The 17,145-nt window shown below is 35.6% G+C and overlaps 1 protein-coding gene across 4 annotated transcripts in view; it reads left to right on the forward strand.

Annotated features, from left to right (window-relative positions):
• Mipol1 (mirror-image polydactyly 1) overlaps positions 1-17,145 on the forward strand; it is a 335,792-nt gene that overhangs the window by 84,765 nt on the left and 233,882 nt on the right. For all 4 annotated transcript variants that reach the window (NM_001399384.2, XM_087551904.1, XM_087551903.1 and 1 more), the window contains 3 exon segments: positions 3,443-3,646; positions 5,922-6,045; positions 7,254-7,359. In NM_001399384.2, the coding sequence (NP_001386313.1) occupies positions 3,513-3,646; positions 5,922-6,045; positions 7,254-7,359 (364 nt within the window). In that variant the 5' untranslated portion in view covers positions 3,443-3,512.

Here is a 17,145-nt window from a genome sequence, read left to right on the forward strand (position 1 = left end):
AGCATGACCTCCTTTTGTGCCCCTAAAATTTCTCATTTAGAGTTTGAGGGTTCCATTCTTATGTCAGTTATTCCAGGAAAAGAGAATGGTGAACAAACACGTAAAGCAAACAATGAAAGAGTTTTCAGATCTCCAAAATTAATTGCTAATTTTTAAATATAACATTCCAGGACAATGTTGTGTAGGAATGTCATAGTTACCTCACAGTATGCAGTTATGATACAATAATTCTCCTAATGTGTCCTCAACAAAGAGAATGAAAACGATTTACCAAAAGCAGCTGATTTTAATGTATCTTCCCTTTACCCATATGAAAAATCTATACCTGAAGGTTTTATTATCTATAGTTAATACAAACAAAAATAAAATGAAGTTTTGTGAGTTACTTTTGTATAGTAGTTTGTCTCTATTTTAATATTACTTTTGTGTCTCAAAAGGATTTAATGTTTGTAGATTTCCAAGCCCATCACCAAGCCTACTTTTTTTCTTCCATCTTTATTAACTTGAGTATTTCTTATTTACATTTCAAATGTTATTCGCTCTCCCGGTTTCCAGGCCAACATCCTCCTAACCCTCCCTGTTCCCCTTCTATATGGGTGTTCCCCTCACCATCCATTCCCCATTGCCGCCCTCCCCCCAAACAGTCTAGTTCACTGAGGGTTCAGTCTTAGCAGGACCCAGGGCTTCCCCTTCCACTGGTGCTCTTACTAGGATATTCATTGCTACCTGTGAGGTCAGAGTCCAGGGTCAGTCCATGTATAGTCTTTAGGTAGTGGCTTAGTCCCTGGAAGCTCTGGTTGCTTGGCATTGTTGTACATATGGGGTCTCAAGCCTCTTCAAGCTCTTCCAGTCCTTTCTCTGATTCCTTCAACGGGGGTCCTATTCTCAGTTCAGTGGTTTGCTGCTGGAATTCGCCTCTGTATTTGCTGAATTCTGGCTGTGTCTCTCAGGAGAGATCTACATCCGGTTCCTGTCAGCCTGCACTTCTTTGCTTCATCCATCTTATCTAGTTTGGTGGCTGTATATGCATGGGCCACATGTGGGGCAGGCTCTGAATGGTTCCTTCAGTCTCTGTTCTAAACTTTTCCTAGCTGTCCCCTCCTATGGGTATTTTTGCTCCCCTTTTAAAGAAGGAGTGAAGCATTCACATTTTGGTCATCCTTCTTGAGTTTCATGTGGTCTGTGCATCTTGGGTAATTCGAGCATTTGGGCTAATATCCACTTATGAATGAGTGCATACCATGTGTGTTTTTCTGTGATTGGGTTACCTCACTCAGGATGATACTTTCTAGTTCCATCCATATGCCTATGAATTTGATGAAGTCATTGGTTTTTGATAGCTAAGTAGTACTCCATTGTGTAGATGTACCACATTTTCTGTATCCATTCCTCTGTTGAAGGGCATCTGGGTTCTTTCCAGCTTCTGGCTATTATAAATAAGGCTGCTATGAACATAGTGATGCCCAAGAGAGATATAGCTGGGTCCTTAGGTAGTGCAGTGCTCAATTTTCTGAACCTCCAGACTGATATCCAGAATGGTTGTACCAGTCTGCAATCCCACCAACAATGGAGGAGTGTTCCTCTTTCTCCACATCCTTACCAGCATCTGCTGTTGCCGGAGTTTTTGATCTTAGCCATTCTGACTGGTGTGAGGTGGAATCTCAGGGTTGTTTTGATTTGCATTTCCCTGATGACTAAGGATGTTGAACATTTTTTAAGGTACTTCTCAGCCATTCAGTAATCCTCAGCTGTGAATTCTTCATTTAGCTCTACCCCATTTTTAGTGGTGTTATTTGGCTCTCTGGAGTCTAGCTTCTTGAGTTCTTTGTATATTTTGTATATTAGCCCTCTATCAGATGTAGATTGGTAAAGATCTTTTCCCAATCTGTTGGTTGGCATTTTGTTCTAACAACAGTGTCTTTTATCTTACAGAAGCTTTGTAGCATTATGAGATCCCATTTGTCAATTCTTGATCTTAAGAGCATAGGCCATTGGTGTTCTGTTCAGGAAATTTTCTATGGTGTCCATGTGTTCAAGATTCTTCCCTACTTTTTCTTCTATTAGTTTGAGTGTATCTGGTTTGATGTGGAGGTCCTTGATCCACTTGGACTTAAGCTTTGTACAGGGTGATAAGCATGGATCGATCTGCATTCTTCTACATGTTGACCTCCAGTTGAACCAGCACCATTTGCTGAAAATGCTATCTTTTTTCCATTGGATAGTTTTGGCTCCTTTATCAAAGATCAAGTGACCATAGGTGTGTGGGTTCATTTCTGGGTCTTCAATACTATTTCACTGGTCTATCTGCCTTCTTTTTACCAATACCATATATATATTTATCACTATTGCTCTGTAATACTGCCAAGCCTACTTTTTACAGGTGGAGAATTATTTCTTCTAGACTTAATAAAGTACATAAAAGTTGCAATCAATAGTTGTGTCTTTTAATTTTAGTAATAATGATTTCCTCCCAAACTTTATTATGCCATGAAATATATTTTATCTCTTTAAAATAAATATTGCTTAGTGTATACAACTTAAATAATTTTGTGATTATAATTAGGCATACAAAGTAGATTTAATAATGTATTGTATTTTTTGATGACATTGAGGTTAAAGTAATTCCATTCATTTTAATATTATAATGATGTTTACTGAAATAAATCATCTTTACTGATATCAGGCACTTCTTTAAGTCAGTGATATTTTTTATTTACATTTTATAGACAGAAAGTGATATGTTAAATATCTTGTACATCATTATACACTTATTAAGGCTGTAATTTTTTCTACAGACAGGGCAAATCACAGTTACATTGCATAGTACTGATTCACTATTATCATTTTCTTATACTTACTACTTTGAGTATATGTTTAAATTAATGGTCGTCTCCATTAACTGTAATCATTTAGGCAATGTAAAACATAGAAGCTGATCCACTTCCAGAAGCTTTTGTTGAGTTAGCACAGGTGTGGCCTTCTCTGCCCCATTTTAGAAACTCAGGTAGCAGTGTAGAGCCTGACTTGTAAGCTATTACTCTAAACAGAGGTTTTCAACCTTCTGTGATTGAATGTTGTTACAGGGGTCGCATATCAGCTACCCTGCGTAACAGATATTTACATTACAAGTTATAATCATAGCAAAATTGCAGCTATAAATTTACAACAAAATAATTTTATGGTTGGGTGACCACAACATGAGGGACTGCATAAAGGGTCACAGCATTAGGAAGGTTGCGAACCACTGATGTAAATGTCTTCTGCTCACGGACATAGGAATGCCGACGACAAATGCTGCACTCCACACACTTCGTCTGCAGAGTGATCCCAGTGACTGTGTTCAAGTCCATGAGGTTCTTTTCCTAAGCATGGTCATCTGACTCAACCATCTTCCTATCTGCCTGTGTCCTTTCATATATCACGTGTCATTTGTTTAATGCAGATATGACCTTTGTCTTGTACAACTGACCTCTGTGGGAAGTGCGGACGCACCAGCAGATGAGCAGCTGACTATGAGTTCAGAGCAGAACATGCACGAGTTAGGCAATGAAGTCACATCTCAGGACCTTGTATTACCAGGAAGAAAATCCAGCAATTGTCAGGTCCTCCGTCCTTGTCCAGATGAAGTTCTATCTGCAACGTGCAGGTGCGTGTTGGTTTCAGTGTTTCATCGAAAAAGTAAGAATTGAAATAGCACTCTTCCCTTAATACGTTTTCTCTCTTCTTCATTTTGGAGTCTAATAAATTTAATGTGTTAGTGACTTAAAAACAATTTCAGCATGAAGGGGAGAGGGGTATGGGAGAAGAACTCTGAGAGGGCGAACTAGGAGACGGAGAAACAGTTGGGATGTAAAGAAATTAAATAATTAATTAATAAAAAAATTTCTGTTCTCTGTAAGGGCTTCAATTACTTTCATGATGTTGATATAATGTATCTAGATAGCTGAGAGAAAGCACAAAATGAGTTTAAAGAAAGTAATGAAATTTTATTTTTTTTTTATTTTATTTTTTTTTAAACTTGAGTATTTCTTATTTACATTTCGAGTGTTATTCCCTTTCCCGGTTTACGGGCCAACATCTCCCTAACCCCTCCCCCTCCCCTTCTCCATGGGTGTTCCCCTCCCCATCCTCCCCCCATTGCTGCCCTCCCCCTAACAATCTAGTTCACTGGGGGTTCAGTCTTAGCAGGACCCAGGGCTTCCCCTTCCTCTGGTGCTCTTACTAGGATATTCATTGCTACCTATGAGGTCAGAGTCCAGGGTCAGTCCATGTATAGTCTTTAGGTAGTGGCTTAGTCCCTGGAAGCTCTGGTTGCTTGACATTGTTGTACATATGGGGTCTCGAGCCCCTTCAAGCTCTTCCAGTTCTTTCTCTGATTCCTTCAATAGGGGACCTATTCTCAGTTCAGTGGTTTGCTGCTGGCATTCGCCTCTGTATTTGCTGTATTCTGGCTGTATCTCTCAGGAGAGATCTACATCCGGCTCCTGTCAGTCTGCACTTCTTTGCTTCATCCATCTTGTCTAATTGGGTGGCTGTATATGTATGGGCCACATGTGGGGCAGGCTCTGAATGGGTGTTCCTTCTGTGTCTGTTTTAATCTTTGCCTCTCTATTCCCTGCCAAGTGTATTCTTGTTCCCCTTTTAAAGAAGGAGTGAAGCATTCACATTTTGATCATCCGTCTTGAGTTTCACTATGACTTTATTATATAAGGATACTTGTGTGAAACTGATATAAATGATATGTTATTCACCAAAGCTCAAATCTGGTCAAAGGTGTTTATTTTTTCATCGCCATGTTCTTGGTTTTGGGTAATTTGAATACTTTTAGAGTGATCCTGTACTCTGTCTACCTTTTTTTTTATTCTACATTCTGTGGCTTTAAGTCATACTCTGTAAAGAAATTTGAGTCTATGATACCTGTGTTTATTATGAATGAGATTATGCTGCTTTGTTTATTAATTATGTGCTGTAAAGGTAACACTAGATTTTTAAAATGACAACATAATTCTGATTTTTGTGTTTCCTCACATACTATTTTAAAGTTTTGTAGGGTTGCTTTTCTCTTCAAAATTGTTCAGATACATTCACTGCTATCAATACACAGTAAAATCAGTAACTGTATTGGTGTTCTTCTCTCTTAGTGTCAGATTCTTACCAAAGTACAATTGGTAGTATATGTTTGGTATAGAGGATGGTGGGAGAATGGATAAACATTTTTATAATCATACAAGAAACATAAATGGTAGAGCTCATGTTGTGTTCCTTCCATGAGCTCTGTGGTATAATTCAGTATGAGAGCATGAGAGCCCTATACTCGCTGCCTGTCCAAAGGGCTCAGTGCCAAAGACCGGCTTAAGTAACACACCCATCAGTGCTTACATACTTAACACTTCGACACCAGAAACAACCCATCTTTTTCTCATTTCTTCTCTATACTACCTGCTTACAGGTCGATGTTGTTGTCAGCTGTCTTGTGGAATGTATTTACTATTAACTCCTTGGGGAATAGATATTAATTTTAATGTCTTTCAGTTAATAATGAAAATATGAAGATGATACTGTTTTCATAAAATTGGGAAAATTGTTGTTTCCATTTTCAGAAAAGCAAAAAATACATGTTTTTCCCAAACAGAACTATAAATCAAAACATTTATAGCTTTTATAGCCTCTAATCTGATCTCTTGTTAGGTATACTGAACCAGATCTAGTCAGACTGAACCAGAGTCTCTTTGAGATCACAAACTCAGTTTTTTTCATTGGTAAATTGATATGTCTGTAAGTTGATATATTTATTGTTTTGTAGCCATTGTACTTAACTACACAAAAGTTTAAACTTTAGTTATTTTATTTATTGTTAATAAGAAATGTGTGTCCTATATGGAATCATATATTAATTATTTAAAAGCTCTTTTTATTTACAGTGTGGAATGTGGAAAGAATTATGAATCTGTGATTTATCATCAAGTTATCTCTGACTTAAATAAAGAGACATCAGTAGCATATCTTCAAAAAGAATTGGAAATTCTCAGAGCAAACAATAAAAAGGTATAGAAATGTAGAAGTCTAATTGCTATAAATGATGTCTTAACTGTTGACAGTTCTAGTTTTCTCTGTTGTTCAGTATTACTCATTTTTATTTTGTGTTTCAGTGGTGGCTTTACTTTGCTTTGTCATCCAGGTATGATCAGCTAAGTGGTAGGCTGTGAAAGTAAGCTATTTGGGTTTCTATAATACCACCGTTTTCCATAAAGCTTTGCTGGCAATGTATGTTATTAACACTGTCCATATTTCACTTGGCCCCACTGGTATGGAATGAGGGCTACATTCTCAGCCAATTCATGCTATTCTGTTAGTTTTTCTTAATTTTAGTATCTATGTGTGCTTTCATGTCAGTAATATAAGTAACCAGGCATCAAAATTGCAAATGGTATTTTATGCCTTGTATCCTATTATAGGATTACATGTATGCAGCTGAATGCACGTGTAATGTTTTGTTTCCTCTGGCTCTTCCTCAAATTCCTCTGGTCTGTAAATAACTTTATTAAATAATATTCACTCTGTATGTGTTCTTTTTAAATTTCTATACAGTTTTCTGATTTTACTAATTTTATTGTTTGACCTAATCAAACTGAAGCCTGAATGTTGTTTCTGAAGGAAAATAAGATGAATGACAACAATGCAGAGAAGAATGGAAAAAACAAAAAAATATTCTATTCGACATGAGATATTTTCTATGTTTTGATTTAGCAATTATTACATGCCGTATTTGAATCAGGTGACAGTGCTCACATTCAAATGGAATGTGATGACACAGTAGTCACCTTCAGATTTATATTAGATGTTAAGATTATTATCTTAATTGATTTTGTTTCAAAATATTGAAATTACTATGAGAAGCATAATCCTACTGCGCATTATTTTAGGATCAGTAGAGTCCTTCAAATCCTTTGCTTTAAAACGAAGGAATGAATGAAATGTCTTCTGTAGGAAGTACTTTTAGCAATACTGTTGTTCCTGTTTTATGTCTGTATCACATATACATATACATGTGGACTCTTATTTTCCATTTCCTATGATTTCAGGTTGTGATTACTTAGAGAGTGTATTGCAGCCTTAATTTTGCCCTCTGGAATCAGTGTACTGAAGCAGTTAGAATCTATTTAAGTATTTAAGAACAATACAATTCTACTTTACAATTAATTATATATAGAAGGCATTTATTAGATAAGAACATTTTTTCTAATGTGTTTTAGCTTCAAGAAAAATTGGCTAAAGAAGATAAAGAAAAGAGAAAATTAAAGCTTCAGTTGGACCTCCACGAAAAAGCAGCAGAGGCTGCCATTGCGGAAAGGACTGCAGGTAGTGGATGAGTGTTCGCATTAAGCTCGAAGGTGATTGTGTGATGTGTACTGGTGGATACCAGCTCATTGCCTTGTTTGCCAAAGGAGGAGAAGCTTTTTTCCCTTTTGGCTGCTTAGAAAATAGGTGGCTTTAACATCCTGGTACTGGTATTAGTGAGGGCTTTACCTGTATTCACACTGATTTGGGCATTAAATGCATTGTTAACACCATGTCAATCCAATCACAAAAAGGTTGTTTGTTTTGTTGGAAGGGCCTGAACAAACAAGGGGAAATCATGATTACCAGTGTCTCTGCCTTTCAACCAGCAGTTCAAATACCACTTACTGTTTTAGTTCTCAGAGAGGAAGTACTTCTCCTTTGTGTTAAGGTAGTCCTATATTCATCACCAGTGGAAACCTATATTTGATTAACTGTTTCATGCAGTTACTAAGTTAATATCTGAAGATGCAGATTATGGCAAAGGTAATGTTTCCCTGACATTAAAGAGAAGGGTTGCAGCAGTCTTGTGTATAACTGCTTTACATTTTGGAAATTTCCTTACTCAGACACAGGTCTTTGCAAGGAGAAAATTTTAAAACATATTTGTATGTTAGGGCCATGGTCGATCACTGGATTCTGAACTCTGGAATTTCCATCTATGTAGTCCATTGTAACCTTTTTCTTTCCCTGTACTTTTTTTCTGTTAAGAGAAATAAGAATTTGTAAAGTGATACATAAGTATATAGGACTATTTTAGAGATTATGTAATGAACTATATTTCATGAAATCATTCAGTGACCAAATTCAGGTCATATTATTTTATATACTTTACTTGGTTACATATATAAAAGAATTGGGGGATTTTAGATCAAGGAGGTAATTAATGCAGTTTATCTTTAAATTATGTGGACAGTAATTATAAGTAAATACCATTGTGATAATGTAATTAAGATGACCACAAATAAATAATCTAATTGGATACTGGATGGAAACTTTTCTATTAGTGATAAATAATGATAAACTTTTTATTTCTTTGTGATAGGGAACCTAAGAATACATTTTATAGAAAATTGATAATATATTAAAGGTGAATAATAACAAGTAGAAGTTTTAAACAATTGGGAAGTTTCCTGACTTTAAAAAGATCACATATATATGTATATACATATATAATTGCAAAGCCAGTCCTGTAATAAATAGATTTGGTTTTTAAATATTTTGTATATATTGAATATATTTGGGGCTATCATGACAGTAATAGTTTAATATAACTAAGTAGTCTATTTCTTTTAGAGACTCATTGAGCAATACTATTTACGATTTAACTTTTGAATAATACAGTTCACCATGTAGTTTAAGTATTTATTTATTATTACATATTTAAGAATTCATGATGGAACAAGTTGAATAACACATGCAAAAATGGAAGGAATTTAATTGTTCTTACTAGTCATATATTTTTCATTCAGAACAGAATGTTGTTTTACATGTGAGAAGTTTTAAATGTCTTACTTTCACGTAACTGATGAAAATAACAGGGTCATATAGTTTCTCTGACACATAGCAGAGGAGTAAAGAGATAAAAAGGAAACAGGGAGAATATTTCACTGATTTGAAACTCTAAAAACTTTTGTCCCTGGTGCATTCTTGAAATTTTTATTATTTCTAAATGGATATAAAATTTGATAAACTCATACTCTATCTAGTATTATGAAGTGTATTCCAAAGCAAAACACTAGAAAATAAAAGTGGTTATATCAACACATTAATAGAAAGAGAAGCTGTGGGCCTCTGTTTACCTGCCAATGATGCTTCATCTCTAGTAACAGAAGAACCAAGAGTCCACGTAAGTGTAAATGTTTATTACTGTACTTCACATATCTTATTAAACATATGAATTTGGTGATGTATAAGATGAATATATGTGTATCTCTTTTAATGTTTATAAACAAAATATTAATGTTTGCAAAATAGATTCCACATAAAGTAAATAATGGATGAACACCAAAGTAAATGTTTGAAACAGTAAATATGATGCAAAAATATTTGTAGGTTTTTTGTTTTTTTTTTATTAACTTGAGTATTTCTTATATACATTTCGAGTGTTATTCCCTTTCCCGGCTCATGGATTGGCAGGATTAATATAGTAAAAATGGCCATTTTACCAAAAGTGATCTACAGATTCAATGCAATCCCCATCAAAATATTTGTAGGTTTAAAATTTGTTAATATGTGACAAATTTCCTCTTCTAGTAGACATTTATTGGAGTAGATTAAATATAAAAATAAATAAGAATGTTTTTATTGTGTTAGTTCTGATTATAAGAATAAAAATCTAATGAGGAAATTGTTTAAAAAGTTATGATATATTCATACTGTGAGATGTGATTCAATAACTAAGAATTTTCTCAGCAATATTTGATGTATGCAATCTTTCCGATCTCTAAATTAAGTGAAAGAAGTAGTAAAAAATACCATTTATAACATGATTTTGTTAAAAGAATCAATATTTATACACATATGTTAAATGAAAGATACACTCTGTTGGTCTTTCAATGAAGCTGAGTGGGATCCCCAGGACCCTTGTAAATATCAGATGTGGAGTCATGTGACTTCAACACGAGGGCTGGGGAGCCAAGGCTAGGAAACCCCTGCAACTTGCTGGCCTACTGGTCCTGTGAGTCATAAGCTTCTGGTTTAGTGAGTGCCTCTGTTTTGTTTTTGTTTTTGTTTTAATTGGAGTTTTAAATTTATTTATTTATATTTCAAATGTTATCCTCTTTCCCAATTTCCCATCCATAAACCTATCTCATACCTCTTCCCCGTTCTTCTGTGAGGGTGTTTCCCCACCGAAGCACCCACCCCTTCCCGCCTCCCCGCCTGACATTTTCCTACACTGGGGGTCCAGCCTTGGCAGGACTAAGGGCTTCTCCTCCCATTGGTGCTCAACAAGGCCATCCTCTGCTATATATGCAGCTGGAGCCATGGGTTTGTCCATGTGTAGTCTTTGGATGTGATTTATTCCCTGGGAGTTCTGGTTGGTTGGTATTGTTGTTCTTAGGGAGTTGCAAACCCCTTCAGCTCCTTCAATCCTTTCTTTAACTCCTCCAATGGGGACCCCATTCATAGTTCAGTGGTTGTCTGTGAGCATTCGCTTCTGTATTTGTCACAATCTCTCTGAGCCTCTCAGTAGACAGCTATATAAGACTCCTGTCAGCATGCACTTCTTGGATTCATAGATATTATTTGGTTTTGATGGCTGTATATATATGTGCCGAATCCCTAAGTGGAGCAGTCTCTGCTCCAAACTTTGTCTCCATATCTCCTCCCATGAATATTTTTGTTCCCCCTTCTTTTTTTTTTTTTCAGGTACAGTAATTTTTTTTTTTTTATTAACTTGAGTATTTCTTATTTACATTTCGAGTGTTATTCCCTTTCCCGGTTTACGGGCCAACATCCCCCTCCCCCCTCCCCTTCCTTATGGGTGTTCCCCTCCCAACCCTCCCCCCATTGCCGCCCTCCCCCCATAGTCTAGTTCACTGGGGGTTCAGTCTTAGCAGGACCCAGGGCTTCCCCTTCCACTGGTGCTCTTACTAGGATATTCATTGCTATCTATGAGGTCAGAGTCCAGGGTCAGTCCATGTATAGTCTTTAGGTAGTGGCTTAGTCCCTGGAAGCTCTGGTTGCTTGGCATTGTTATACATATGGGGTCTCGAGCCCCTTCAAGCTTTCCAGTTCTTTCTCTGATTCCTTCAACGGGGGTCCTATTCTCAGTTCAGTGGTTTGCTGCTGGCATTCACCTCTGTATTTGCTGTATTCTGGCCGTGTCTCTCAGGAGAGATCTACATCCGGCTCCTGTCGGCCTGCACTTTTTGCTTCATTCATCTTGTCTAATTGGGTAGCTGCATATGTATGGGCCACATGTGGGGCAGGCTCTGAATGGGTGTTCCTTCTGTGTCTGTTTTAATCTTTGCCTCTCTATTCCCTGCCAAGGGTATTCTTGTTCCCCTTTTAAAGAAGGAGTGAAGCGTTCACATTTTGATCATCCGTCTTGAGTTTCATTTGTTCTAGGCATCTAGGGTAATTCAAGCATTTGGGCTAATAGCCACTTATCAATGAGCACATACCATGTGTGTTTTTCTGTGATTGGGTAACCTCACTCAGGATGATATTTTCCAGTTCAGACCATTTGCCTATGAATTTCATAAAGTCATTGTTTTTGATAGCTGAGTAATATTCCATTGTGTAGATGTACCACATTTTCTGTATCCATTCCTCTGTTGAAGGGCATCTGGGTTCTTTCCAGCTTCTGGCTATTATAAATAAGGCTGCTATGTTTGTTCCCCCTTCTAAGATGGACTAAAGCATCACATTTTAGGGGTGGTACACTGAAAATTATGTTGGAAAAGAAATTGGGTTTAAGAAAAATTCTATCGACAGATATATATTTCATAGCATTTTACTACATTGTAAATTCAAAATAAGAGAAGTGAAATAGCAAATGCTTGGTTTGTGTAACCACGTCAACCATGTAGGTTGTTATTTAGCTTCCTTTGTTTCTCTCTAGATTTTTACATGATGTCAGTATTATCATTCTGTATGCTCATGAGCTTTTGAAGCTCAGTGGTATTGGCCACCACAAGACTTCTCAGTGCTTTACCCTTTACTTGCTCCTCCTTTTCAGGAATAAGTGTCGTTGTTATCATTGTCCCTGGTATTTTTCTGGATCTTAAAATGCTCTTTAAGCACAGTGTAAAGTTCATTAGAAATCAAAGAATTGAAATTGAGGCTTCACTATGAACTAGGTACTGACTGCACATCACCGATAAAAGGAAAAATTTGAAAGGTGAAGTGTTCCTCCTTCTTGCTACCACCTTTCAGTTACAGCCCAGGGTTACCTGTATAGGTGTGGTTCAGTGTCCAGACTGGGCCCATACTTTTCCCAACATTTCTCACATGTATGATTACAGTCTCACTCAGGACTGGTTGAAATCTGTTATAGGTGGCTTTTATTTTCAAACTAATTCTTATGAAGTGTCTAACTCATAGAGGGTCTCAATAAATGTCACCATATTGTTTTCTGAAGCTCTTCATCAATTGGACACCATTAAAACGCTCAACAGATTTGCAGTCATGTAATTCTTGCTTAACCGAATAACAGATAACTGTTCTGTGTTTATACCTAGTTTGTGTTACAGAATTTATTTGTATTTATTTTAAATAGTATTTTTATTTAATTTGACTGCCATAACTTTTTCTTTCCCCCAATTTTCCTTTTTTAAAAAAATATTTAGTATCCTTTTCTCTTGATTATTGTATAGTCATTGTTTCTAGCTTTTTAGTTCACATTGTTGCTGCCCAGCACTAAGAATATTATCTTATAAGGAAAACTAATTTTTACAATTTAATTACAGTCAATTTTTAAAATTAATTGATGACTTTTTGTAGGTCGAGCTATACATTCTAACCTTCCCCATTTTATAGTTCTGTGGTGGAAAGCTAGAACATCTCTGAAGATTTGATACTGTATATCTCCTACTTGTAAAATGCAGACAAGTATAGATTTTTTGCTTGCTTTTTTTAATTCTTAAATATATATTAAGCTATTTTGTTATCTTTATTATTTTTTAAAAAACAAATTTCATGTTGAATGCTGCCGACAATAGACTGGCAGGCTATTCAACCAGAAACTAAGACATAGCCTGTCTTTGCAGCTCCCTGCTACCCACACAACCACTCCTGTCCACCTTCTTTATCGAGAAACTTGACATACGAGAAAGTTTGTTAATGTCTTTTAGAAATGTGCTTTGGTCATATACACCTGTAATCTTAGCGTGTGGGAGGATTCCAGTTAAGACCTAGCTGGATCTATATAAACTTGGAGTTCAGAGCAAGCCTGAGCTGTATAAACACCTGCTGTTGAGAAATTAACCCCTACAAGACAAGAAAGAACTGTACATTAACATGGTTTTATTCCACTTTAGAGAAAACAGCATTCCTCCCCATGTGTTTAATTTAAGGAGTGTTTGTTGTGTCTATTTAGGACCCATTTATTTTGACTCATTTAAATTCCACACATGTGTAACATTATTTTAAAACATTAGTGATGGCCTGCAGATATTAAGTGTATTTTAAAGAAAAATAGCTGAAACATCAAATATTTACACTTTTAAATGATTTCTTTTCAACTAAAAACAGTGCCTAAATGCTAAACATTTAAAGGTTCTCTTAATGTAGTTGAATTTGACAGAAGACATTCTGTGCCCTGATTGCATCCACTCATTTTGTTTCTTATGTTAGTGATGTGGTTTTTACTTTTAAAAACATGCTGTTTATTTGAATCTTTTCTCTATTCTAAAATCTCTGTGGCATGGCCTTGTACTTACAGTTTCTTTGTATTATTATTAGTAGTACAGTAGTGAAAATTTTATGTAATGGTATTTTCGTGGTATTTTATAATGTCTAAAACATTGATATTTCCTCAAAAGCCTTTTTTTTTATTTCTTAAAAGCTCACACTAGAGCCTCTGCTTTATGTGTTAGTTATTTTCTTTCTTGAATGTCATCCATTAAAGATTAGCTGTGGAAGGTTGAAGCATGGAGAGATTATGAATGACAGAACCGCTCCTGTAGAATAATAATCAGTTTTTGGTATTTAATGCTGTTTGACTTTTGCAGACACATTTCTTATTAACCTTTGGTACAAAGAGAAATCCAGGTTCCTGATATCTCATGGAGAAGATGAATTCGAGATCCTCTTCCAATTAAACTGAAATAAAGACAATATTGGATTTTAGCCAAAAGAACTCCTTAGTTTTTAAGTCTCATGTTTATAAGTCTATCATCTGTCTGTCTGTCTGTCTGTTATCTAAGTGTATTTTAGCATATAATTTAATGGTAATATGTCTTAAGTAACTTGCTTGTGTCGACAATGCAATTGCTTACAGTGTCTTTTCTCTTTAAATACACATTCTTTTCTGAGCTCCCCCATTTAAAATATTTTATATATAAAGATAGTTCTTTTTTATAGTAGAGAATGTAAATTTTCTTTTCTGAAGAGCAAAGAAGTTTCATTGTGCTTGTTAAGAGGATGAAAACAGTCCCAGTTTTTCTATTCAGAGACAATATAAATGCTTAAACTATAGACTATATATCCACACATATGACGACTCCTGACTTGCTAATGTGGAAAAATAAACACTGTACCACAGAAAATCCTGGCATTTTTCTTCAAAACTCACATAAAGGTGAAAATAGAAAAGCAACTCCACAAAAGTTTTTTTTTTAATACCTTTACACATCATATAACTCTATCATCTCTCTGTCTATCTGTCTGTCTACCTATGAATCTATCTTCTATCATCCATCATTCTTCATTTCTATCTCTCCTTTCTGCCTTTTGATCTATCTGTACCTATTATCTACCATACTATATTTTAACATAGTTTAATGGTTATCTATCTTGCATAGCTTACTTGTATTGACAATGTAGTCATGGTGCCTTTTCTCTCTAAATACACATTCTTTTTTCTTTAAGTACATATGTGATATACACAGACCTGTGAGTTTAGAATTAAAGATTTGTTTATGAATACCAAATTTTTACAAGCTATTTTCTACTGAATGTTTTGATTTGAGGATCTCATTGTCTTCAGTGACATTATTGTGAGAAATTCTACTGATTTCCTCTCTGTCTTTAATTCAGCCTGCAATACTTAAATAGCCACCAAACAGATGTTATGTTTTTTGGAGAAATATCTATTCTTCAAATTATGTTTCTCAGAGAATCATGATCCAGTGTTTAAACTAGAATTTTTTGACTTGTCTCCTTGATTCATTTCAGTAAAATAGAATGTATGTATATATAAATATATAACCATTTGCAAACTGAATCCATAGAAAGTATTTGGTGTCTAATTTGTTTAAGACTGTAGAGATCTTAGTTTCTCCAGACTACTTGTGTAGCTTTGTGTGTGTGTGGTAAGAGGCTGACATGGGGGACATTACTCACTGTTCTACTGTACATTTGAGACAGTCTCTTACTGAACTCAGAGCTCACATTGGCTGTACTGGCTGTCCTAGCCAGTGATCCCGTGTTCCATCTTGCCTACCTCGGCCCTGGGCTGCATAAAAAGTTTCCTTGACAGTTTTTTTTTTAAAAAAAGATTTATTTATTTTATATATGTAAATACACTGTACACTGTCTTCAGACACACCAGAAGAGGGCATCGGATCCCATTACAGATGGTTGTGAGCCACTGTGTGCTTGCTGGGAATTGAACTCAGGACTTCTGAAGAGTAGTCGGTGCTCTTAACCCCTGAGCCATCTCTTCAGCCCTCCTTGACTGGTTTTTAAGTGGGTGCTGGGGACTCAATTCTTCATGCTTACATAGCATCCTGCCTCCCAAGTACTGGGAATGTAGGTGTGTACCATGACTCCTGGTCAGACTTACACTGATTTTGGTCTTGGTGCCATCCAAGTAAAATAAGAAATGGCCATCCCTTCATATTAAATATGCAAAATTAGGAATATGAAGGGAAAGAATAAAAGACAAAGCTTGAAGTTACAGGTTGGCCACAGTAAAATCTTTTTACCTCCCTAGGATGCATTTTTAAAGAACAAGCAAAAATGTAGTTTGACTTTGACAAATACTGATACTTGTATAAGATATACCTACCTACATGAGGGGCAGGGAGGTAGACAGGGTCTCATGTAGTCCAGGCTGGCCTTGAACTCAGTAGAGGATAACCTTGAACTTCTGATTTACCTCCCACGTGCTAGGATTGAAAGTATTTAGCACTAAATGTAGGTATACACTCTACCAACTGAGCTGTGCGTACGTGCATGTGTGTGTGATGTGTGGTGTGTGTCATGTGTGTGTGTGTGTGTGTGTGTGTGTGTGTGTGTGTGTGGTCATACATTGTCTTTTTCCTACTGTGTATTTAAAATGGTTTGAAAACTGTAGAATATGAGTTTGTCAATAGACTTGGGTTCCGCTAAGAAAATATGTACTCTGCCTTGACTCAATAAACTCATACTTAGTATGGTTCAGCTTCTTCATATTTACCCTTGCCCATATTAGAAAACAATTAGCTTACTAAACAAATTTGAGTATTTGGTAGTGGTGGGGTGGGGGTGATCCTCTCTGATTCTTTCTCATTTGAGTAAGAATTATAGGGTATTTGATAACCATGTTTAAAAATGGAGATATCCAAATATTATTGTAAACACCCAATGATTTGTTTTACCTACAATATAAGTATTTTACTTCGTTGGCTTACATAGTAGCTAATAATATTTGTAAATGTAATTTAACTGCTGTGAACCTTTACTGAACAAATATTGAAATTTATTCAAGTCAAAGAAAGAATCTCTAATGACTTTTGTTAAAGCTTCTATTTAATAGTTAAGGAGAAAAGTTTGTATGACATACGAGATGCAATTAACAGTAGATTTTACATTTAATAAAAAGAAAGAAGCATGCGTATTTGCTTTATTCATTCCATCATAATTTGCATTAGAGCTGTGGGTGTTTAATGAGCAAATTCCAACTAAAATGCTATATTGATTTTCTAGTGAACTTTGTAATAGTCATCTACCTTGGAAAAGCTCACTGTTTACAATTAAGTTTTCTTTACTAAAAATATTTGAGAGTTGCATATTGATTCTTTGAAAGTATAGCACTCTAGAAAGAACTGTGTGATTTATAAACTCCCAGAATCACTTATAACCTAAAAGCTATTATGAAACCACTATTCAGTAATATCTTAATTTTGAATTCATTTCTTATCAATTATATTAGCA

This window comes from Rattus norvegicus, chromosome 6, assembly GCF_021556685.1.
Source record: "Rattus norvegicus strain SHRSP/BbbUtx chromosome 6, alternate assembly SHRSP_T2T, whole genome shotgun sequence".
In the NCBI taxonomy this organism is placed as follows: domain Eukaryota; kingdom Metazoa; phylum Chordata; class Mammalia; order Rodentia; family Muridae; genus Rattus; species Rattus norvegicus.